Source organism: Setaria viridis, chromosome 7 (genome assembly GCF_005286985.2).
Source record: "Setaria viridis chromosome 7, Setaria_viridis_v4.0, whole genome shotgun sequence".
In the NCBI taxonomy this organism is placed as follows: domain Eukaryota; kingdom Viridiplantae; phylum Streptophyta; class Magnoliopsida; order Poales; family Poaceae; genus Setaria; species Setaria viridis.
The window spans coordinates 31,640,473-31,666,050 of NC_048269.2; the positions used below are offsets into that span (position 1 = coordinate 31,640,473).

General features: G+C 42.9%; 4 protein-coding genes and 2 long non-coding RNA genes across 7 annotated transcripts; 4 read left to right on the forward strand and 2 right to left on the reverse strand.

Annotated features, from left to right (window-relative positions):
- Nucleotides 1-705: 705 nt before the first annotated feature.
- Nucleotides 706-2,823, reverse strand: LOC117863700 (uncharacterized). Its single transcript, XM_072294858.1, has one exon. The coding sequence runs from the start codon at nucleotides 2,122-2,124 to the stop codon at nucleotides 832-834; it is 1,293 nt and encodes a 430-aa protein (XP_072150959.1). The 5' UTR covers nucleotides 2,125-2,823; the 3' UTR covers nucleotides 706-831.
- A 3,296-nt stretch (nucleotides 2,824-6,119) lies between these two features.
- On the forward strand, nucleotides 6,120-8,120 carry LOC117865263 (uncharacterized). Its single transcript, XR_004642501.2, has 4 exons — nucleotides 6,120-6,521; nucleotides 6,605-7,008; nucleotides 7,077-7,336; nucleotides 8,025-8,120. It is a non-coding gene; the product is annotated as an uncharacterized lncRNA (long non-coding RNA).
- A 3,305-nt stretch (nucleotides 8,121-11,425) lies between these two features.
- Nucleotides 11,426-19,870, reverse strand: LOC117863176 (uncharacterized). Of its 2 annotated transcripts, XR_011898854.1 has the most exons (8): nucleotides 19,337-19,870; nucleotides 16,954-18,788; nucleotides 16,488-16,629; nucleotides 13,399-13,450; nucleotides 12,655-12,922; nucleotides 12,478-12,564; nucleotides 11,665-11,780; nucleotides 11,429-11,585 (listed from the first exon to the last, which is right to left on the reverse strand). It is a non-coding gene; the product is annotated as an uncharacterized lncRNA (long non-coding RNA). The 2 variants fall into 2 exon arrangements; XR_011898853.1 differs by having other exon boundaries at nucleotides 11,426-11,585; nucleotides 12,655-13,450.
- LOC140223306 (uncharacterized) lies at nucleotides 13,669-15,012 on the forward strand. Its single transcript, XM_072294950.1, has 4 exons — nucleotides 13,669-13,681; nucleotides 13,779-13,853; nucleotides 13,932-13,994; nucleotides 14,077-15,012. Exons 1-4 carry the CDS (start codon nucleotides 13,669-13,671, stop codon nucleotides 15,009-15,011), a joined length of 1,086 nt encoding a protein of 361 aa, XP_072151051.1. The 3' UTR covers nucleotide 15,012.
- A 704-nt stretch (nucleotides 19,871-20,574) lies between the features above and the next one.
- LOC140223518 (uncharacterized) lies at nucleotides 20,575-22,236 on the forward strand. The gene is made up of 2 exons (XM_072295365.1): nucleotides 20,575-20,649; nucleotides 20,785-22,236. The coding sequence occupies exons 1-2, from the start codon at nucleotides 20,575-20,577 to the stop codon at nucleotides 22,234-22,236; spliced, it is 1,527 nt and encodes a 508-aa protein (XP_072151466.1).
- A 448-nt stretch (nucleotides 22,237-22,684) lies between these two features.
- LOC140223519 (uncharacterized) lies at nucleotides 22,685-24,476 on the forward strand. The gene has a single exon (XM_072295366.1). It carries the CDS (start codon nucleotides 22,811-22,813, stop codon nucleotides 24,341-24,343), a length of 1,533 nt encoding a protein of 510 aa, XP_072151467.1. The 5' UTR covers nucleotides 22,685-22,810; the 3' UTR covers nucleotides 24,344-24,476.
- The last annotated feature ends 1,102 nt before the right edge of the window (nucleotides 24,477-25,578 follow it).

A 25,578-nucleotide genomic window follows, 5' to 3' on the forward strand; every position in this document is an offset into this window, starting at 1 on the left:
CAAACATATATCACCTAATAAGAGAAGTGCATATGTGTTGATTTTAAGGTCAAACACATATATCGCCCATTGGTTTTTAATAAATAAGCCAATATGTGCAACATGCTGAAAGTACTTTGCAGGGAGGATTCTCCCTCCCTCCCTCACCCTCTCATTTTTAGCATGTTGCAGAAATTGATGTTAAGATGTATTGCTACCTGAGAAATAAGATCATGAGTTCTTGCATTTCGTTTGCCCACAGATTTGTACCGCGGCTACCACCCTTTTTCCCTCTTTGAGAATGATGTTTCCAGGATCAGGTATGGGTTGCGTGGGGGTTAGGCTTGGGACCTGAGCCCAAGCCTGGCCTTGAGTAATGCAATCTGGTCCTGTGTTTGGCCTTTCCATCTTCCTTTGCCCTATTGAACTATGGGTGCCTTAGGCTTCAATTCCATGCCGTCAAGCACTCATGCTATCTAGGGAGGTTCCTATGACGCATTGGTACTTGAGCACTCCTCCCTTCGGCTATTTGGACAGCTGCGGCTGCAGCAGCTGGTACATGCCAGTCGATCAGCTGCAGCCAAGCATCTTTTTTTCCCCATTCAGTCTGGGCATCTAGCAGCAGCTGTGCGTTTTACTGTAGCAGCTGCTGTCCGGCTGCAGGACAGCCCACTGATTTTTTGTGTGTGCTAGCTTGCTAGGTAAGCCATGATAGGAGGCCTCTTTTGCATTGCATTAGTATAGCATTTCGTTTTTACATATATGGAACCAAGCATGGTACACCATATCATACACAGAGAGAGAGACTAGTTACTAAATATTTGTTCTTCCTTCTCCCGCCCTTGATCCCATCTAGCTAAGCCTTCTGCTGGTGCTTGCACTAGAGACGATGTCATCAAGAAGATACAACTCATGACCAAATCCCTCAAGTTTCGGCATATCACAAGGAAATGGAACATGATCTGTAGTAGAAGTAGCGGTAGGAGAAGGTGCTGGGTCTTTGTTCATAAAGATATCCTCCCAAAACTCAATCAGCAAGGAGTCATCGGCCATGTCAACTTCATCCCAGTTGATATTGCTGCTATACCCACTTACATTAGCTATAGTAGAAACTTCCGCATCTAAGCTTCCATGTTGATTTTGACCATCATTGACACCAGTTGTAGCTTCAGGGTCAATGCCATCAGTACCATGAGCATGTATGTCATTTTTTATCTGTGCAACCTCTGGTTTCATATGATTTAAACAAGTAGCAATGGGGCCACTGTTATTAGCAATTGGTGAAGGGGATGAGCATTGCAAAGCAGATGAACCTCCATCTTGAGTAACAACATTGCTAGTGTTAGCATAACCAACACAATCTGAAGAAGTAGAAGCAATTGTGCTTATGTAGCGGTTATTTGGAATATTTGGCTGTGCACTTGGAGGTACTGGTAGAGGGGTCGTCACACCTAAAATATCAACATTGTTGCTGATGTTATTCCTAAGGAACACCATTCTTCCACTCACAATGGGTGCAGGTGTGATTGTTGTTGGCATCAAGGGATATGGTTCCTGTGGTACACATGTCAAGGATAAAGGCACACGGCAACCTGTTTTTGGTGACAAAGGAGGAGAAATGTGAACATAGGTGGAATGTCCTACAGATTGAGGAATAAATTGTGGCATTTGGTACTGATCGGAAGGAAGGTGGGTGGGTGTTGATGGTTTATCTATCAACAAATGATGGTGCTTCTTAATAGGCTTTGAACGAAGAGAAGAGTTGTACTCCTCTAGATCAGTGGGTAGAACATTATTAAAAAAATCATAGGGCTCAATGGAGGCAACAGCATCAGCAATATCAGAGTCCAGTATGACGCCACGGTCTTGGGAATGGGCACACATCCAAGCACGGAATGAAAGTTCTTGCACAAAGATCTCACACACCTTTGTTAGGAAGGATGGAGTGTCAAATCTCATCATAATTTTACCCTTGTTAGCACTAATAACTTTCTTGAGACGTCTCATGGGGATTGCATGCTTGCTGAAGTCCTCGATTGCCTCAATTTCTTCTTGTTTCTTTCTCCAAAACTCACGTATCATCTGTTGCTTAGACTCTAGCGCGGGCTTCTTTGAGGATGCATGAATGTCAATAGCATGATCCATTTCTTTTGTACCTAAATGTATGGGACACACTAGAGTTACTGCTTACTCTTGATACATGGAACATGAGACAACTTTGCAAGACAACATTTATTCTTGAAGTAGATGATATAAGATACTGAAACCAATTTCCTACACAAACTAGTTGTGAGAGAAGTAAGATAGAGGTTGTACCTTAACTGAGTAGAACTCTGGAAGAACTAAATAGCTAGAACTCTTAAAACACAAATGGTGATCGATGAGGATGGGAATATACTGTACGATGGAGGGGTTTTTAAAGGGACCCAAGAGGTCAGATTTTGTTGAGGTTGTTGCTTGCTGATTGATTTCTTATGGCTTTTTGCTATTATTTTTAGCTATATATGCGCCTTTTCCACCGTCTTCTCAAAAAGGGTTTAGGCCTCACATTGTTGAACCATCCATCCCATATATTTTTCAAGCAAATAATTCAGTGTGGCAGCACATTCAAGCACCAGTTCACACTTGATGCATTTCAAGCATCTTTGCTTTATTATATCCTCTAGCTATAGTCGGTTTGTCGTTTACCAACCATCTTTAGGCTTTTCTATCAATGGTTGCTTCAATAAAGATAAGAGTACCCAACAACTTTCCCAGATATTACTCGTGTACATATGCATGACAACTACAATGATAAAGTGGGTGAGAGTACTTCTAGGGAAAAAAAGGGAAGTCAGATTAAGAATTTTACAGGGATCCTCGACTGCTCGGACTTGGTGCATACTCCGAATTCTTAGAATCCTCAAATTGCTAGTCCTTTAGTACAGGGTTATTTGGATGGACTACTAATCTTTAGGACCTTAGAGGAAAAATATCATTTTAACCTCTCAATTACTCCTCTAAACTACCCCTGTTCACATCATTAATACATGCAAGGGCAATAGGGGTAAAGGGGGATTTGGGGACCACTTTTAGGAGAAATAGGATCCATTAAAACCCCTTGGTCCTCCTAATGAAAATGACCCTCCTAAAATTTAGGAGTGCACTTTTAGGATCTATATTTGGATACACAAGTTCTAAAAATATCTTAAAATGTGGACACCTAAAGTGGACTCCTACAGATGTATCCAAACAGGGCCGCATCAACAAGTTTCGGAGTCGCACGCGCAGGGCACAAAATTCGGAGTCGGCGCCGAGTCCGAGCCCCAAAGGTTGTCCGTGTGGTGCATGGATCTTGTCATGTATGCGCATATCTATACCTATACCTAATATAAAAGAGAGGATGTTTCTTTCAATCCTTCAACCGTCGTGGTCATTTTGCAAAAAAGTCCCTCAAGTTTTCAGTAATCAACCCGCAGTCCAATTTTGAAGAGAGGGGATGTCGGCCGGAAAAAGAAGGGAAGAGAGGGGGTTAAGCCGAAAAAGCTTATGTTCCCCTTCTGCTCCGTCCGCTCTCGAGCCGGCAGTCACCCTCCACTCCCAAATCTCCGCTCTGATCCACATCCCTCCGCCTCCGGACACCTTCGCTCGAGCGACATCGGCCTTGGGTGGACGGGATCGAGCTCGCCCACGCTGCGGAGCTCGCCCGCACCCTCAGCAAGGCTTGACCTCGACGATTTTGGTGGCGCTCTGGCGGCACACCGATGGCCCGCCCCTCGCCTCTTCTCTTCGCCATGGAGGGCAGCCGCGGAGGATGAGGAGGGCGGCGGCCGTCATAGGGTGGGGAGGACGACGATTCGCGGGGAGGACGACGATTCGGCGGAGCAGGGCCGTGGCCGGCCGCGCTGCACCTATTTCCGGCCGGCGGCGCGCCGGTGGCCGGAGCATGGCGGCGGCGAGGTTGCGCACGAAGAGAGGGGGTCCAGATGCGTCCCCAGCCGGCCGCTCCTACTTGGGCGGGAGAAGGAGCGGCTGCAGGAGGAGATGTGCCCGCCGAGATATGGCCTCCGGCGGCGGGAATGGCTGCCGCGCACGAGGAGTCCTTCCCCCGCCCTTCCTGGTATAGCCCCACCTCCCCCCACCCCCACCACCACTCTCTCTCAGATACGTTCCGATCCGTATTGTCTGTCGTAACCAACATGAAATCGAACTTGATTCGTACTCATCTTGAACAATCTTCTAATATAAACAGAAGAGGAGGAATATCGGGCTGTCCTGAACTTTTTGGGGGACAATCCTACTTTTGGTGGTCGCGATTTCTCGGCTGTAGCCCCCCGTCCGTTTCATCATCAGCCCCGGCCAGCGAGTCCTCACGGTAGGTTCGTTCTCCAAGGTGTTCGTCGTGCCAAGCTAGGTAATTAGGTGAATCTGCCTCGCTATCAGGATGGGGATGCTGTTTAACTTCTTTTATTCACTCTTATTGATGACTGCAATTGCTTATAATCTTATTTTCTACTTTTTTCCTGGGTGTTGGATCGGTAGATTTTGGCGTGGAATAATACTCGCTTTGAGATAATGGATTTGAACATTGAATCACCCAGTGATGTGGATCTTAATGATAGGCCATTTAAACAATCAAAGTATTCTGAATCGATTGTTTTCGAATCAGATAACCAAATTGATTGTTGTGACCCATTGGATAAAGCATATGATTATCTCCCAAAAGGTATTTGGTATTTTTTTCATTATATACATTGTCAGTTCCCTCAGTTATGATTGTTCAAATTACTTTACTTTTGACAGATTATACAATGAGCGATTTTGATTTTTGTGCTATAATGGCAATTGAAACATCTTTGGAATCTGATGTACTGGTGAAGATAGACGATATATCTGTCAAACAAAAAGAATTGTTGTGCCTGCTAGATCAAAGCAAATACGTGGAAGATGATGTATGTACACTTTCATAAAACACTTTCTAAATATCATATCATTAATGTCTGCTAATGTATCTTTTAATCTTTACAGGTAATCAGCGCATATATATGTTGTATAAAGGATACGGCTCATCTACGAAATATGAATGATATTAAATTTTATTATGAGAATCCTTTTATCACAGGACTGATAAAAAGAGATGGACTACTTGGAATAAATGAAGGTGGCAACTTTATTACAGAGATTGTGAAAAAATATCTAAAACATGAAATGGTAACATCTATTTTTGTATTTTGCATATTTTACAAATTATAGGTTTGGCTTATTATATCTACTCTTATAGATAGATAATAGTGTAACCTTTGTCATAACAAGCTAATCACATGTATATATGTACTGTCCTAGATTAGCAAAATCCTGTCCTAGATTAGCAAAATCCTTTTTTTTTTACTTAGTCCTCTTTATGGAACTTGCACTGGGCACTGGCTGAATTTCTAAAAGTGTAGTTTTCTTTCTATATTTGCCTGAAACTCCTATTTTTTGTACATATAAATATTTGACTTACCCTATTGTTGTTGGAGTTACTTTCCCCAACTGCACTGCTTTGTCCTGTCGTTGTCCATTTTCAGTAGGCAACTAATTTATTGTCTTGTTACTTGTAGATTCTACTTCCAGTAAATATAGAAGAAACACATTGGTATTTAGCTATTCTTAACGTAAAAAATTGTGAGATACATGTACTAGACTCATTATGTTGGAAGTTGCATCGAGATGACCTCACTAATATGGTAAGTTACTATAGCATTTATCGCCCTTTATTTATTTAATAACATATTCTATATGATCCACCGCTTATCTCAATAGCTTTAACTATTGGTTAATATATTCAATTTATTTACAGCTAAAAGGACTGCGATGCCATTTGAGCTTTCTTAAAAAGAAGAAGAGTTGATTGATCATAATTGGAAAAACCTGCAAGTTACTGAATGGACGATCACAGAACAATTGGAAAAACCAATCCAGAAAGACAGGTATGCTTCAACACATTAACCTAAGAATGTTCTCTTGTAGTTTATTTAATCTATATGCCATGTATCTTCTGTAAGATTCTTTGCCTTTTTTTGAATAATTATTTTTCTGTAACCATACAGCTCATCTTGTGGTCTATTTATGCTCAAGTTTATGGAATACTGGACTGGAGAGACACTATCTCATGCTATTACACAGGTATATTTTTTATAGCTGATGTCATATTAAGGCTTATACTTACCCACATTCATTGCTACTTTATAGGAAGATATTAGTCAATTTAGACAGAAGTTAGCCAGCATATTGTTTTGTTGGAAAACAAACACAGCAGAAATGTCTACCAAGTCTGTACAAAATGATGATACCGAGGAAAATTCAAATGATGTTGTGATATTGGAAAGTCAAGATGATGGAATGAAATCCAAAGATTTAGAATCATTATCTGTTCATGAAATGAAATCCAAAGAATTAGAGTCATTATCAGATCAAAATAAATACCAGTCACTAATGTCCATTCTTTCTACAATGAGTGAGCAAGAGTTACTTGACGGCCTTTGCGCCTACATCAAATCAATCAATTGTGCAGAAACATTGAAGTAAGACATTTCAAATTACTACTGCTCGACATTTCCAATACAATTTAACGCATACACTATTTGATTTCCCTAATAAATTTTAGGAAAGTATGGATCCAAAACTCCAAACCATATTCCATTACCTTGACTGTCAAAAAGCTGCAAGAAATTATAAATGAGGATTTGGCCATGGACCATGATTGTTTTAATTTGGTCATACGAAAGGTTATGTTCGACAACATTGAATTAGTGAAGAAGACCAAAGGAACAGTATCAAAACATTGTCTGGACCTGCAATTTTGGGTATGTTCTTATATGTTTTCACGTGTCTATATACATGTACACATCCCTTTTGATCACATTTCTAAACAATTATTATTTAATTTCCTAGGTTACTACAGATTTTGGATGACACCCAAACTACCGTAAAAACTTGGATGTGGAACGGCTAGCAGAGACCGTTCGTAGCTGGCCTGGTATTTCATATAGTGTTTCAAGATGCAAAACAGTAAGGAAAATATCTCTACACCTACCACCACCGTTGTTTTCACTATTCTAACAACTTGCCAAATGCAGATTCTTATGCCAATAGAATTCAATGGTGGCTTCATTCTTATTGTACTCAATAAAGACACCAGAACACTATACATTTTGGATCCAACTCCTCTTAATCCTATTTACCAATACAACCCAAATGCAAGATATGTGAAGAAACTTTTATGGATAGCTGAATACTTACCAAAAGCCATGTCAAAAACATGCCCTGGATCTATATGGAACGAGGATATTTTCCTGTGGCGTCAAATAATCATACCTGATGTTACAGTTCAGAACAGGTACTTGAATCATTTTTAAAATATTATCTATAACTTTTCAAGAGACTACTTTGATGATCACCGCTGACCAAGTATGCTGCTTACACCTCATTGAGCACACTGCACACTCTGCTTGATAATCTTTCATAAGCTATGATGATTGGAGTTACATCATTTATGTGAATATATAGGAGTCGATTTCCACACTGTAGTTATCGACAATCAAAGTGACTGGATGCATCCCAACTCTGTCATTCTTGCTGCATTTGAGCTACATGAAATCATGAATACACCACCATTATATTTACACAGTATCCTTAGCAATTTTTTAGGTTCAGCTGGTTCTGGCAACATGGCTGAACTTGTGTGCTTGATTCTTGAGTCGATATTTACTCTGCCACTTTTGTTAGGATGCCTGTGAAGTTAAAACATAAAAGGACATTAACACCGACCATCAGCTAATGTTTATTGTTTGTAAACATTCGCGTGGATGATAGACACAAACAATAAACATTAGCTGATGGTTGGCATTGTTAGCATCTATCAATTTATGGAAATCAAAGTTTTGCTCAGATTGTACTGGACAGACACAAACTATCAAAATAGTGATTTTTAGGAATACGACTTTAGAAATTAGTAAATTGATCGTCATCAACATTCAAGTGATATCCGGTTATCTTGTTTATTAAAAAAATCTATCTTATACCAGGGAACTATCCGGTTATCTTGTTTCCCTCTTTATGTCCACATGGAAAGATGAAGAACTACAATTGCCATTTTTAAAGGTCAGTACCATGGAACTTTTAAATTAATGTTGTTTTTTTAGATATACAAATTTACTGCTGTTTGTTTACATTACAAAAATTTATAATTCTGCAGGATGGGTACGAGCTTAGAAAGCAAATTTTGGGACAACTACTAACATACAAAGACAATGAATGTAAATACAATATGTCCTCCGGTGTCTTGGACTTCATAAGTTGTATCTGCAATACTCAACAGTGAAAAGAAGGAAGGTGATGAAAAATAGTGTAGAAAAATAGTGTAGAAAAATCCATTTCAATAGACACCTATTTTGCAGACCATATCTTGGGACCTCTTGTCCCTTGAAAAATAGTGTAGAAAAAACCATTTCAATAGACACCTATTTTGCAGTGAGAATCAGTGTATGAAATTAGCACCTTCATTGTAATTAACTTTCCATCTTTCATAACTTATTTGATAAAGTGATGTTTATTTGAGGTATTTCTGCTGTTTCCTCATGTAATACCCCTGAACAGTTATTGTTGCAGAATGCCCTGCTGCCTGGTTGTCCTTGTCTTATATGGTATATCTAAAGCGATATATGTTTGTAGTTGCAATGATGTCCAAATGCCTACTGGTGGTAGATTGTGCTGTGAATGGACCGTGACATTAACCTTTGCGCTGTTGCAATTAATGAGTATATTGTCATTTATTGTCAATCTTTTGCTCAAATTGTTGTGCCCCTGATTTCTGACCAACTGACCTTAGTTTGTCTATGGCAAATACTCAGTTTAGCAAAGTTACTGCCTACAAATTAGAGTGTACGGAATCAGCTGTGCTTGTTTTTGGTGAACGACAAGGAGTTAATTTATTTTTTTCCCCCTTTTCAGCTTGAAGCAATTGATGGTGACTGGGAGGAAATTATCGATGACCTGATTACTGGATTCGAGAAGCAGCACAAGCGGAGGCTTGCATACAGCATTGCGTTATACTAACTTGTATAGTTCTTGTGCGGGACACGCACACAGGCAGCAGTGGATGGTCGGTAACTTGGCATTCTAGAAAGAGACTGCACAGAAGTGAAGCATCAACATGTGGAGTGTCGCTCAAATTCTTGCACGCCGGGGGTTTGAAAAAAGGACATTGTAGGGAGCTTAACCTATGAAGAATTAACTGCTAGCTCCACACCCAAGTTGTAATGTTTTTTAGTTTGGAGTCATGAATCTGTCTATGAGAGTGGATATATGGGTGCTGTTTGGAGTTGTTATTAGTACTTTAAATTCAGAAAGCAAGCTATGCAAACAGGTCATGCATTTTTTTCTGGTCACACGCTGCAGCAACCTTCTAGGATATCAACATTGAAGTCAACATCTTTCCATGTCATGTTACGAGCGAGCCATGTAGCAGTCTGTTGCTGTCCTGGTCTCATATTCCAGTTTAGTTACGCACCATAGTACCCAACGGGACTAGAACAAAATATCAGTCACCGCAGCAGCCGGAAAAGGAAACGGACTGCAATCCATATAGAAGTTGTACTCGGACTTGAATACTTAACGTATACCAAAACGGACTGCGATACACCAATTAATATATATATACATCCTTAATAACTAACCAATATGCAACACGTTTAGTTTCCAAATAGAAAGCCCCTCAATACAACCTGAGGTGGATGTCAACTGGGATCTGAGCAAGCAAATTCGGACCATCAGACTTGTACTTCAGCGTAAATTGTATGCCTTTTCCTCACGTGATCCTCCAACTGATAATGCTGAAAACCATCCATATTGCTTATTCTAGATTCATGTTTACCAAAATAGGGTGGCACTTTTGGGGCTGGTAATTGAAGATCTGGGGATCTATCAGTCAAAGTGGACTACTTAAAAAAACTTCTGTTGCAAGGTAATTTTTTTTAAGTCTATTTAGCTTCTTCGTAGAAAGAAGGGATTTGCTGCTTTCTTATTTCCAAATTTCTGCACAAGGAAAATTAAAGAAGTAAAAATAAAATTCAAGAAAAACAAAAGATAAAATACAACAGATCCTGAGTAACTTTAAAGTTCCTACATGTGTTTGTACAATGCAAAACTTTATGCCAAGTTGAAAAATGAAATATTCAGTAGCAGCATAGTACCTTTTCAACATTAGCTTCTTCGTAGAAAGAAGGGATTTGCTGCTTTCTTATTCCCAAATTTCTGCACAAGGAAAATTAAAGAAGTAAAAATAAAATTCAAGAAAAACAAAAGATAAAATACAACAGATCCTAAGTAACTTTAAAGTTCCTACATGTGTTTGTACAATGCAAAACTTTATGCCAAGTTGAAAAATGAAATATTCAGTAGCAGCATAGTACCTTGTCAACATTAACCACTGGGCCATGTTTTTCACTATTAGTCTTCTGATCATCAAGACTGCACAAAGAAAATTAAAGAACTAAAAATAAAATTCAAGAAAAACAAAAGAAAATGAAAAGATACTCATTAATATAGTATACAAGTACCATCTGGATACTGTTGCAGTTAATGGAAAAAATCTCATTGATTAAGGTTTATCTATATTGGCATGATAAAAGAAAAACCAGTAACATATCAAAATTAGAAACACCATTGCTTTTATTTGGATGACCTTAAGTTGGCAAGCTGTAACGTCATAGTCCAAGTGGCCCTTCCAAGCAAAATTATCCCACTGGCACAAATAAAAAAAACAGGTTACATATGGTGTTATGAGAATTCACAAAATGCACCAACTCTTGGATTTACAAAACCTGAGAAAGAAGGATTGTATCAAGCAAACTTGGACCACACTGTTCAGAGCATACAAAGCTTTTAAGGTTATCATTTCCATGTTCTACACTGAAACGATATAGATGTGTATTCACACCTGAAGATGCAAAGAGGAGTTTAGGAATTAGGACTAACTTCAGTACAAATGAAAACTGAATATGTGACGCAAATACCAGTGAGAGAATAGTCGATTTGGTTCTGCAAAATTGTCTAGATGTTGTATTACAAACCAACCTTTCAAGAATCAAGTGGGCACATATTATGAACTGAAACCGCGACATAACTAACTGATCTGACTCACGTAACATAGAGTTTTACTACAGAGAAAAACAAGTTAGCCAATTTATACAAGCTGTTTTGGTACTAAACTTTATGCCAAGTTGAAAAATGAAATATTCAGTAGCAGCATAGTACCTTGTCAACGTTAACCACTGGGCCATGTTTTTCACTATTAGTCTTCTGATCATCAAGACTGCATAAAGAAAATTAAAGAAGTAAAAATAAAATTCAAGAAAAACAAAAGAAAATGAAAAGATACTCATTAATATAGTATACAAGTACCATCTGGATACTGTTGCAGTTAATGGAAAAAATCTCATTGATTAAGGTTTATCTATATTGGCATGATAAAAGAAAAACCAGTAAGATATCAAAATTAGAAACACCATGGCTTTTATTTGGATGACCTTAAGTTGGCAAGCTGTAACGTCATAGTCCAAGTGGCCCTTCCAAGCAAAATTATCCCACTGGCACAAATAAAAATCACAGGTTACATATGGTGTTATGAGAATAAACAAAATGCACCAACTCTTGGATTTACAAAACCTGAGAAAGAAGGATTGTATCAAGCAAACTTGGACCACACTGTTCAGAGCATACAAAGCTTTTAAGGTTATCATTTCCATGTTCTACACTGAAACAATATAGATGTGTATTCACACCTGAAGATGCAAAGAGGAGTTTAGGAATTAGGACTAACTTCAGTACAAAAGAAAACTGAATATGTGACGCAAATACCAGTGAGAGAATAGTCGATTTGGTTCTGCAAAATTGTCTAGATGTTGTATTCCAAACCAACCTTTCGAGAATCAAGTGGGCACATATTATGAACTGAAACCGCGACATAACTAACTGATCTGACTCACGTAACATAGAGTTTTACTACAGAGAAAAACAAGTTAGCCAGTTTGTACAAGCTGTTTTGGTACTATTTCATTTCCAGTGCTACAACAAATGGAAGTATAGTGACATGGAAAAGTAGAATATTTTATTTAGGATGAGAAGATGGAAAATCAGTAATAAATGATATAAAACCATCTGAAAGAAACTATTGCTAACTTTCAGGTTGATCCAGAGGAGAGTTCTTGGACAGAAGCGAATATTCACCTTCTACCTTGGAGGCTGACACTGAGGAATGGGACAATCCACATTGATTAGCGGCTTTGTTAGGTGTTGGCAATGACAGGACAGGACTAAGAAGCTTCACTATAGGCTGGTGAGAAAGTTAGTTTCCCTCATAAAACTACATAAGAATAACATTAGTCAAACTTGTACCAAAGAAACTTTATTAGTATTTTTTTTTTAAAAAAAGACCATAGTCACAGAGAGAGAGAGAGAGGTGGTAAATTAAAGAGAAACCTTGGCCAGTGAAGCTAATGCCTTCTCCTCAAGCTCATGTATTGGAACCGTCTTCCGTGCAGCCTCTTGTCGCACTGGATCTTCATACTGAATCCAAATACATATTCAAGCACCAGATACACAAATCCCATAACATCAGGCAACACTTTGTAAGTAAAATGAATTCTAATTCCATACCATTAGAATCTGGTTCATGTAAGGCTCAACTCTCTGTCTAAACACCTCTCCACCGTCATTTCGTACACTGTACTGTTGTAGTTCTGGTGAGAATGATATAGCTGTCTATTTGGGGTTATTCCTTTCTATTCCCCTGGACAAAGTTGTGCTTAAACCAGCAACCAAATATACCTATGGAATTCCCAATGTTAACATTCGTAAGCATGCCCTCTACATCAAGAGCTCGCTTTTTTTACCCTGCCAACTGAGAAAGCCTCTTTATTTCAACCTATTGTGCAGAAAACACCGTTCAATTTGCCAAACAAGATGGCAACAGACAAAGGAAACATCTATTCTCATGCAATGGAGTTACAATCAAAAGTGATTGATGCAAATGAAAAAAGAAGAAAAAGAGATAAAGAGCGTTATGCCAAAATGACAGATGAAGAAAAGCAGGACAAACTGAAAAAACAACGTGAAGCCTATCATAGAAGAAAAGGTAGAGATGCAGCACAAAATGCAGTGGAGTTACAATCACAAGACATTGATGCAAATGGAAAGAGAAGGAAAAGAGATGCAGAACGTTATGCCAAAATGACAGATGAAGAAAAGCAGCATAAACTGAAAAAACAACGTGAAGCCTATAATAGAAGAAAAGACAGAGATGCAACACAGTACCAAAAAATATGCGAAAAAGAGAGACAGAAATATGCAAATATGCAGCCAGAACAAAAGAAAGCTAGAATAGAACAAGCCATAACTAACCGTGAATTGAGGAGCAGCAAAACAACGAAAGGTTCAATTGCAATGGAGAATCCTGCATATATGGAAACAGATATGTCAGTAGAAGTCAGTACATCTAGCCTTAATGTTAAACACACTAAACATGTGACACCAGGAGAAAGGCAAACATTGCTAGCCCGTCAAAACAAAAAATTCATGAAAAAACAAAAGCGGGTAATTTATTCATCATCAGAAGAATATGAATCTATGAGCGAAGAGGACAATGACATAGAAATGCAAAAATAGCCAGAAATGATGAATCTCGGTAATACTCTAAATTCTATACAAAACTTTCGTATTTCAATACATTATATGCAAATTCTATACATCAATATATTATGCTAACAATCTCCATCCAACAGAAATACCCTCTTCAGAATGCCCAACCATAGAAAGCATTGATGTCTCAACACAACTAACAAATGATGAAGATAATGGTAAGGTTATCAACTCCAAATTAAATTCTTGCATGATACAAAAGAAAAACAAATATGCATTCACAAAATTTTGTACAGGTAATGATGGAGTGATATTTGTACAAGACACGAACGAGGATGATTACATGTTCTCATGTCAAGGTATCCTTCAATACTTTAAAAAAATCCTTCCAGCATTATGTTAGTACATTCCTAAATTTTTATATTTTAAAAAAAACAACAGAGTGGGACAGAGATGTGGATATCGAAATCAGAGAAGATGAAGAAACTGCTACAAAGATCTCAGATCCATATGACATTGTCTACAGCAACATACCAGACAATACAAACATGCTGAAAAATAAAGAAAATTGCATATACTGCAATGCAAAGAAATTTCAGTATGAATCTGAGGGGTTGTGCTGCAGAAAAGGACAGATTAGATTAGCCAATCCTGAGACACCTCCTGAACTCATGAGACTTTGGACAAGCAATGATTCTGATGCAAGACATTTTCGGAACAATATAAGATTTTTCAATGGACACTTCTCATTTACATCTCTTTATTGCCACTTAGACAGTGAGACAACTGACATGAAAAAAGCTGGTATTTACACCTTTCGAGCTCATGGCCAGATGTATCACAATATACAATCATTTGGAAATAGTCGCTCAGATCCAAAGCATCTAGAGTTGTACTTCTACGATGATGATCCAAGCCTAGAGCATCGGTATCGACGTTGTCGTGAAGAAAAGTACGAGCAAGACAAACATGTAGTCACAATTTTAACACAAATTCTACGTGAAAACCCATACTCTAAACAGTTTATAACTTTGGGACAGAACGAAAACCTTGATGACTACAGGCTGATCTTGAACCTTGACCAAAGATTAGACCAAAGAACATACAATGCACCAATAACTTCAGAGGTAGCTGCAGTGTGGATTGAGGGAAATGAAAGAAGAAATACATTTGACAAGAATATAATACTACATGGAAACAACAACGAAATACAAGGCATCAAATCATACTATGGCTGCTATGATCCATTGTCTTATCCTCTATTCTTTCCAAGAGCTGAACTCGGTTGGCATTCAAATATCCCAAGGGCCAATACAATATTGGAAGAACTGAGAAAAGATAATGTTGATTGCAACAATAATGACGACCCAGGTTAGAATTTCATACACTTTTGTCTTCTAAATTTATTTTACTAATATTAAACAACTACATAAATATTCCTCTAACTTTAGCATTCTAATTTTTACACAGATTCAAGCAGTAAGCTGTGGGTAACCATGAGAGAATATTACTGCTATAAATTCCATGCAAGACAAAGTATATTCAACCCAATATTGCATGGTGGTAGACTTTTTCAGCAGTTTGCCGTTGATACATACATCAAGATTGAGAGTTCCAGATTGGACTTCATATGGTATCATCAAAAAGAAATAAGGGCAGATCTATACAAAGGCCTCCTGGATAGCATTCAAGAAGGAGAACAAAAGGGAGATAAAGTAGGAAAACGAACGGTGCTAGCATCATCATTTATTGGAGGGCCAAGAGATAAATTGCGACGATATCTAGATGCTATGGCTTTAGTACGCAAATATGGAAAGCCAGACATATTTCTAACAATGACCTGCAACCCAAACTGGGAAGAGATCACCCGAGAACTACAGTTTGAACAAACACCGCAAGATCGCCCAGATCTCGTGGTTAGGGTTTTCAGGGCAAAACTAGAAGAAATGAAGAATCAATTATTTAAAAAGCACATTCTTGGAAAGGTAAAGGCATATACCTATGTTGTAGAGTTCCAAAAGAGAGGCCTACCTCATGCACACTTCTTGCTGATAATGACCGGAAAATACAAGTATACATGTCCAGAGCAATATGACAGAATAATCTCTGCCGAGCTGCCAGACAAGCACAAGTATCCAGATCTATATAAAATGGTCATCAAACATATGATGCATGGTCCTTGCGGCATATTAAACAGAAATTGCCCTTGCACAAAGAATCGAGCATCTTGCAAAAACAATTATCCAAGACCATTTAATGAAACTACGATTCAAGGCAAGGACTCCTACCCCTTGTATAGAAGACGGAATGACGGACGCAACGAAACAGTCCGGAACTGTAAACTAGATAACAGATGGGTTGTTCCTTACAACCCATACCTATTGCGCTTTTTCAACTGCCACATAAATGTTGAGGTATGCTCAAGCATTAAAGCCGTCAAGTACCTATTCAAATACATCTACAAGGGACATGACCGGGCCTCTGTATCTGTAACTGGAGCAGATGATGAAGGAGAAATTGATGAAATTAGACAGTACCGAAATGCACGGTGGGTTACACCTCCAGAAGCACTATGGAGAATATATGGCTTTGAATTAAGTAAGATAAACCCATCAGTCATGCAACTACAGCTTCATCTCCCAAACATGCACATGGTTTCATACCATGGAAAAGAAAAAATTCAGAACATTATCAACCGTGATGGCACGGAAAGGTCAATGTTAACTGCATACTTTGAAGCTAACAGATTAGATGAAAAATCACGAGACATACTATACAGGGATTTTCCTGAACACTATACTTGGAACAGCCAGGGAAAGTTTTGGCAACAGAGGAAACGGAAAGCTACATACCAGGTTGGCAGAGTAGTGGCTGCACATCCAGGTGAAGGAGAACGATATTACCTTCGAGTTCTACTAAACCACGTGACAGGAGCTACATGCTACGAAGACTTACGAACAATTGATGGAAAAATAGTGCCAACCTTTCAAGAATCTGCAGAAAAAAGGGGACTAATTGAAGCAGATAATACAATAGATGACTGCATGACGGAAGCTGAATTGTTTCGTATGCCATCATCACTACGACGACTATTTGCAACAATTCTGGTGTTTTGTGAGCCCAGCAACATCCGTACAATATGGAACAACCACCTCGAAGCAATGTCAGAGGACTATAGCAGAAATTGCAAATCAAAACACATGGTCCAACAAATGGTGCTGAAAAATATCAGGGATATGTTGCAATCAATGGGCAAAGACATTCGGTCATTTCCTCTTCCAGAGATTGACGAACAGCAAAACACGACAAATGACGTACCTAGAGAGATCATCGAGGAATCCATGATTGAGGTAGACCAAGAGGACGCATCTTTGCATACATACCTAAACAAGGAACAAAAAGCTGCATACGAAAAAATACTAGCCGCAGTTAACAGTGATTCAGGAGGCCTATTCTTTGTCGATGGACCAGCAGGCACAGGAAAAACTTTTCTATATAGAGCTCTACTGGCTACAGTCCGTGGACAAGGTAAGATAGCTTTAGCTACAGCAACATCTGGTGTAGCAGCTTCAATAATGCCAGGGGGGAGAACAGCCCACTCTAGATTCAAGATACCACTAAGAATAGATGATGGATCTATTTGTTCATTCACAAAACAAAGTGGGACAGCGAAGCTACTTCAAACAGCTTCATTAATTATTTGGGATGAAGCATCTATGACTAAGAGGCAAGCGGTTGAGGCTCTAGACAAAAGTATGAGAGACATAATGGACCAGCCAAATCTTCCATTCGGTGGAAAAACAGTGGTATTTGGTGGAGATTTTAGACAAGTTCTACCTGTTGTGCGAAAGGGAACAAGAGCTCAAATAGTGGATGCATCACTAAGACGGTCTGGCCTTTGGAATTGCATGCAACAATTAGAGCTCGTGCACAACATGAGGGCACAAAAGGACCCATGGTTCGCAGAATACCTACTGCGAATAGGAAATGGAACCGAAGAGACAAATGAAAATGGAGAAATATGTCTACCTACAAATATATGCGTCCAACATACAACAAATGACAATGGCCTCGATACATTGATTGACAATATCTATCAAATGGACAATGCTCTCCTAAAAGATCCAACATACATCACTTCAAGAGCAATCTTATCAACAAGGAATGACTGCGTGGACAGCATAAATCTAAAAATGATTGAGCGTTTCCAAGGAGATGAGATGGTATATTACAGCTTTGATTCAGTAGAAGATGATCCTCATAACTACTATCCAACAGAATTCCTGAACACACTTACACCAAATGGACTACCGCCACATATGTTGAAGCTGAAAATTAACTGTCCCATCATATTACTCAGGAATATCGACCCAGCTAATGGACTTTGCAATGGCACAAGGTTGGTAGTACGAGGATTTCAAAAAAATTCAATTGATGCAGAAATAGTACTGGGACAACATTCTGGAATGAGAGTTTTCTTGCCTAGAATCCCATTATGCCCCTCCGACGATGAGATGTTCCCATTTCGTCTTAAGAGGAAACAATTTCCTGTCAGACTAAGCTTCGCCATGACAATAAATAAATCACAAGGGCAGACAATACCAACAGTTGGCGTCTACCTACCTGAACCAGTTTTCTCACATGGACAACTATATGTCGCACTTTCTAGGGCAACAGCGACAAAAAACATAAAGATACTGACAGGTCTACATGATGAAGAAAAGAAGATGAAGAAGAAGAAGAAGATCAGTACAACTGAGACATACACAAAAAACATTGTGTATACAGAAGTCCTCACAAAATAAGTGATTATTAAAAGGAACATTCAGGATACATAGCTGCTACAGAAACGCACTATTATATTCATTTTAAAAGATAAATAGGATATATTTATGTAATATTTCACATTTGAAAGGAAACATAGACCAATAAGTCAATGAGAATGCAAGTGGAATTGTTGGCTTAGAAGATAAATGATGCAAGATGGTGCGCAAAAAACTTCCTCACATGATTAAAAACTTACTGAACATGAGTACACCGATAACTAATTAGTATAACGCAATGCTGTATGCAAGCCTCCGCTTGTGCTGCTTCTCAAATCCAGTAATCAGGTCATCGATAATTTCCTCCCAGTCACCATCAATTGCTTCAAGCTGAAAAGGGGAAAAAAAATAAATTAACTCCTTGTCGTTCACAAAAAACAAGCACAGCTGATTCCGTACACTCTAATTTGTAGGCACTAACTTTGCAAAACTGAGTATTTGCCATAGACTAACTAAGGTCAGTTGGTCAGAAATCAGGGGCACAACAATTTGAGCAAAACATTGACAATAAATACAATATACTCATTAATTGCAACAGCGCAAAGGTTAATGTCACGGTCCATTCACAGCACAATATACCACCAGTAGGCATTTGGACATCATTGCAACTAGGTTTAGAAGATAAATGATGCAAGATGGTGCGCAAAAAACTTCCTCACATGATTAAAAACTTACTGAACATGAGTACACCAATAACTAATTACTTGTACAAGTCCAATGTTGCCTCCTGAGCACAGAAATGCATATAGAATTGCTTTAAGCATAAAACAGGACAAAAAGCCTTCGGTATAATGCGTTTATAAACATAGAAGGCTACAAAAAGGAATATTTCACAGAGCACAATGCATCTGACTACTGAGATATCAAGATTAAATTACCAGAATAATAACGACTCTTCAGATCTTCAACACTGCGAGTAGTTGGAAAGCTATCTGCTATTAGTGACTCTAATTGCGGTCCACCTGGGGTATAAAAATGTAGTTTGAGGTGCCTGCATGAAAATGGCTCTAGAATCAGACAATGTATGCGCATCTGTTCTACTGGTTTGAGTCGATTTGGTTTCTTCCAGAAAACATGGTTACCGTGGGCGCTGAAGATGGGATCATTGGGCGCATAGTCCTCCTGCCTTCCATTCTCCGACATGAGCACCAGCAAGAAGCACCCAACCATGACAATCATCTCGACGAAGCGACCTCTGCTCGCACCACGCCATTTCTCATCGAGGCCATGGTAGGCTTCCAGCAGCTGATCCGCCATCTCCTCGACCGCATCGACGAAGTCGCGGAGCGACTCGCCGGCAGAGCGCTTGACCAGGTGCAGCACCGCCCGACATTTGTGCTCCTCCGCGATGGGCTCGTCAGCGACAGTGGTGACGGACGACTTCAAGCAGCTTCGACAAAGCACCGACCGCTCGACCGCACGACCGGAGGGGACGGAGGCGGGGCCGGCGGGAGGCCCTAGAGCCTGCAGCGTATGGCGGCGTGGCAGGCCTAGGGGATCCGGCGGGCGGGCAAGGCGGCGCGGACGGTCAGCGACGAGCAAGGGCAGGCCGTGGGAGCGGCGGGGAGCAGAAGCGTCAGATCGAAGCCTGGAGTTAGGGTTGAGGATAAGGACAGCCGCGTCGGAGACGAGCTCGGTGTCGCCGAGGTGATGTTACAGTGGGCCGTAGGCGAGGTGATGTTGCAGTGGGCCGATTGGTTGTAGTGGGCGGATTTGGGCCGGTTTGGGATGTATTAATCACTCCGTATTATATACAAATTACTCGTTTGTGCAGAAAATTTAATGTTCACACATTAGAGCTTCGTTAAATTACCTTTGTATTCAATATAAGTTATCTAAAATTCAAACATTATGAAATCTTATAATTTAATATATCTCTCTTGAATGCTTTAAATCTTCATACAAAATGAAAAACTCGAAAAAAAAGCATGAAAGCAACAACATCAATATACATGCTAAGCAACCGTACTGTTTTTAAAAAAACAACCACAAATGCAACAAGACAAAACCAACCTAACAACATAAAAATACCCGTAGCAACGCACGGGCATTTCTACTAGTACAGGAATACGTACGGTTTGTCCACGAGAAATCCATCGATCCACCCAATTGCAACATGGCCGCATCATCAACTGACGCCGCCGCCGCCGCACCCCAGTGGCCGGACCTCCCGCCGGAGCTGCTCCGTGAAATCTCCGGCCGTCTCGACGCCGGGGCCGACCTGGTTCGTTTCCTCACCGTCTGCAGATCGTGGCGCGACGCGCACGCCGATCGTCCGCCCCGCTTCCCGCCGTGGCAGGACCTCCCGCCGGGGGTGCTCCGCAACATCTCCGGCCGCCTCCACGCCGCGGCCGACTTCGCCCGCTTTCACGCCGTCTGCTGGCCGTGGCACGCCGCGCTCGGCAGCCCGCCCCGCTTCCTGCCGTGGCTCGTGGCGCCGTCCGACCCCGACGCCGCCGGCGACCAGCGGTGCCGCTGCGTCTTCTCCGGGACGAGCTCCCGCGCGCTGGGCATCTGCGGCCGGGACAGGCGGGTCGCGTGCGCCGACGGCACGGCGGCGTGGGTGGTCAGCATCGGCCACGAGACCAGCCTCGTTGACCCTCTCACCTCCGTCCGCCGGCCCTTCTCCCGCGAGGACGCCAACGGCGAGTGGCCGGATCGCACCCACCGCACCGTCTCCGTCGACGGCGCCATCTTCTTGTACGACTTCAAAACATGGCAGCCCGGCTCTCGGCTGCCGCCGGGCGTCGTAGACCATCCGTACTCGAGTCTCCGCGGAGCCTTACTTTGCCCCGGCGATCAAGAGTGGACGTTTGTATACGGTGGTCTGAGTACTGACCGCTGCTGCGCCGCCGTCAACTTCTACGGCTACATCGTGTGCGTGGACTTGGCGAACTGCTACGTCATCGACGACGCGCAGTTGGAGCTACCGGACGTGCCCGCAGGCAAGGTACGCCGGTGCAGCTACCTCTTGGAGTCGACCGACGACGAACTTCTGCTGGCCAGCGTCCTTCAAGACGCCGCCGGCACGCCCGATGACCTGACGGTGACGCTGCACGTGCTGTACCCGTTGGCAGAGGAGGACAACGGCGACGAGGGGCCTCTGGTGTTGGAATGGCTTAGGAGGGACGATGACTTGAGCCTGCTCGGTGAGAATGTCATGTTCCTGGGTTTCCCGGGCAGCTTCGCCGTAGAAGCCGACACGTTCGGCGGGGAGTTGAGCGGCGGCACAGCCTACTTCGTCATCGACAACAACTCGGCCGGCGGGCAGGGGGCTTTGGGGTCGCCGGCGGCGGCGCCATCATGCAGCGTGTACAGGTACAGCTTCCACGACGGCGTGGCGACGCTGGTGGAGACGCTGCCGGCCGGATGGAACGACGCGAGGTGCATGTGGTTCCTGCCCCAGCCCAACATATCTCGAATCCCTGCGCGGAGGAGTCGGAAGTGTCCGGGAGCTCCGGTGAGGATTTACGTCGGCGATCTGTCCCCGAAGGTGGATAGCTACCGGCTGCGAGAGATGTTCAGCGTGTACGGTAAGGTGGCCAGCGCAAGAGTCGCGTACGACAATCGTGGCAGGTCACGAGGGTTCGGGTTCGTGACCATGGCCACGCACAAGGGATTCCACAAGGCCATGGCTGCTCTCAACGCCGTGGAGAAGCCAGACGACCGCTTCACGATCTTGGATGGGTTTATCGCGCTCCTAATTCTTTTGTTGATTTTTGCATTATTTTATTTAGCGTTTAGGGGCCTTAGGGCTGCATGGTTTTCTTTCTTTTGAAACGACGTTGCGAGGTTTTTGATGTGTTTGTGGCATAAAAGTTAGCCTCATTTGCTTTTGTTCTCCATAGATATTTTGTTCGGCTTGTGGTGATGACAACGACTTTCCCATCCTCTAAGAGGAAGGGAAAGTTGTATAGATACGCCAGTGGATTCGTGAGTCATGGCTACGTAACCCGACTTCATTTTGACATCATATACCGCGCTGGTAAAGGTGAATATTAGCTTATTTTTGTAAAAGTACAGGCTAAAAGGATATAAGTGTTTATGCACGCGCACGCATATATATATGCAATCACTTTTTATAATTGCCTGAAATCTTTAGTGTTTTTAGGCATGATGAGTGTGAAATATTGCACAACACGAGTTACTCTCTAGTGCAGAGATTAGGGTTGCTGGGGGCAAAGATGGAGTCATTGGAGTTAGAGAGGATAGTTCTTTGGCGAGGATGACCATGATGCATGATCGCCGGACTGGATCCGGATACATGGCTCAGATTCGTTTGCATATAAAAGCAAAGAAGTACTAGGCAAACGAAATTTCCGGTGACTTCGGGATTACTTTTAAAGATCTCGATGATATATACTTGCACGAGAAGTCAATCTATCCATCCCCCCGATCCCATCATGCCCCCAACGACGGATGACGCCGGCGAATCCCAGTGGTCGGAGCTCCCGCCGGACCTGCTCCGCGACATCTCCGGCCGTCTCCACGCCGCAGCCGACTTCGTCCGCTTCCGCGCCGTCTGCAGGCCGTGGGGCGAGTCGCTCGCCGATCGCCCGCCAAACTTCCTGCCGTGGCTCCTCGCGCCGTCCGACGCCGGCGTCGACCTAGAAGACCAGCGGTGCCGCTGCGTCTTCTCCAGGACGAGCTGCCGCGCGCCGGGCATCTGCATCCGGGACCGGAGGGTCGCGTGCGCCGACGGTACTGGGGCGTGGTTGGTCGGCGGCAACTACGAGCCCGGCCTCGTCAACCCTTTCACCGCCGCCGGCCTGCCTTATTCCCCACTCAGGTACACGGGACGCCGGATGCCAGATCACACCCACCGCGTCGTCTCCGGCGACGACACCATCCTCGTGTACGAATTTACACCGCACCCGCCTGGCAAAGTTGAGCGTTTTCTCTCAGATTTCGAGGGAGCCATCCTGTGCCCCGACGACGAATGCCCCGATCACGAGCCATGGATGAATGTAAGAAGTAATCTTTTTACTGACCGCTGCTGCGCCGCCGTCTACAACCGCGGCGACGTCGTCTGCTCAGACCTGGCGAACTGTTACGTCCTCTGGAAGACCGTGCACTCGTACATTAATAATTGCCACTGTCGTACGACTGTGACAACGCGAGCGGCGCTACCGGATGAGCCCGGCAAGGTACGCCGGTGCAGCTACCTCCTGGAGTCTCGCGGTGGCGACGAGCATGAACTCCTGCTGGCCAGCGTTCTTAAGGAGGCCGCCGGCGGCGGCGATCTGTCCGTGTCGGTGCACGCTCTGGAACGGAGAACGGGCGGCGAGGAGCCGGTGGTGGGGTGGTCGAGGAGGGACAATGACATGGGCATGCTCGGTGACGATGTCCTGTTCTTGGGTTTCCCGGGCAGCTTCGCCGTCGACGCCGCGCGGTTCGGCGGGGAGGTGAGCGGCGGCACCGCCTACTTCGTCATCGGAGACAACTCAGGCGGGCAGACGGAGCCATGCAGCGTGTACAGGTACAGCTTCCATGACGGCGCAGCGACGCTGGTGGAGACGCTGCCGCCCGGATGGCACGACGCGAGGTGCATGTGGTTCCTACCCTATCCCGAGATATCTCCGGTTCGTGCAAGGACTCCGAACGGTCGGCAGGGAACTCCGGCGACCAGCAGCGGCAGCTCCGGGGCACAAGAGTTGAAGATCTACGCCGGCGATCTGGCCCCAAAGGTGGATAACTCCCGGCTGCGAGAGATGTTCATGCAAGCACGGGAAGGTGGCCTGCGCCAGAGTCGCGTACGACAAGAAGGGGCGATCACGAGGGTTCGGGTTCGTGACCATGGCGACGGAGGAGGGATTCGACAACGCCATGGCTGCTCTCAACGCCCTGAAGGAGGCACACCTTGGAAGCACCTAGGCATCATGTAGGCCCTTTCGCACCTTTGGTAAGGGTGTGTTTAGATGATAAATAACAACCGTTCACTTATGACTGATCCATATGTTTTGAAATGAATCTATATTGGTTATCATGTGATAAGTTTATTGGAATATGACCCCTCAATTTGAATTGGAAAGCGGCTTCTAATACTAAGATACGCTGTTTGTTCTCTAAAATGTAACGTAATTTCATTATAGATGGTAAGTCTTATCGTTACATCCGTTTGTTTGCAACGGTCTGTAATCCGTTAACGCGTAATCAGATCCCGAGCCAGTACGTGCCCGATACCGCTCCTCAACCACCGTAATAAAAAAAACGATACAGCATCGGCGCTATTCACAGATCGTGACTCCAGCGCGGCGGCACCCTCCAAACGCTGCCGTGTGCTTGTGCCTGCGCCTCCGGTCCTCTGCCTCCTGGCGACCGTGCGTGATGAGGAAGGAGACAACAGCGAGTAGCTTCACCAAGAACAGCACGCCACCTGGCCACCACTGAGGCCCAAGCTATTCACCTGCTGCTACCGCTAGCTGACTGGTTCAGGAAGGCTCCTCAAGCGGCTGTTTTTGCCGGGAGAGAGCAAGGCTCTTGTTTCGATTAGAGAATCAGGATTCTGCTGCCTCTACAGCTGTCCGAGATTACAAGCCAGAGCATGGCGGGCGAGCGTTGGTGAAGAGGCGGCCGGCATGGCCGTCGTGTTGCTAATCGGTTTCAACGAAGACGTGTCTCGCTGCTGCGTAGCTGGCTTATGGTTGTGCTGGAGATGCGATAACGTTACGTTAGTAAACCAAACAAAGACAGTAATCATACATCCCACCTCTGATTGCAGTGCAATCTGATTCCATTTTCATTTACGTTACCGCTCGTCGAACCAAACATTACCTAAGTGTCATGCAGATGAAGGACACTTAGTGTAGTATAGTTTTTTTAGTTTGTAGCTCATGAACCGTAGGGTTTCAATGATAGTAGCTTGACCATATAATGCTAGCCATGAATGTGATGCATACTCAGTATTCTCTAGCACTTGGTAGCTGAAACAACACACGGAAGAACTCTATGAAGAAAAAAACATGATCGGAGACCGCGATGAAAAAAACATGATGTTCCAAGCTAAGTACCATTACTATAAGGTCTGAATTTTATTGCTCTATTGGACATCCTGTCAAAATGTCTAAAACTTTGCAGGTTCCCCTTTTTTTTTTTTCAGTCCTCAATAGCCAAGTCGACA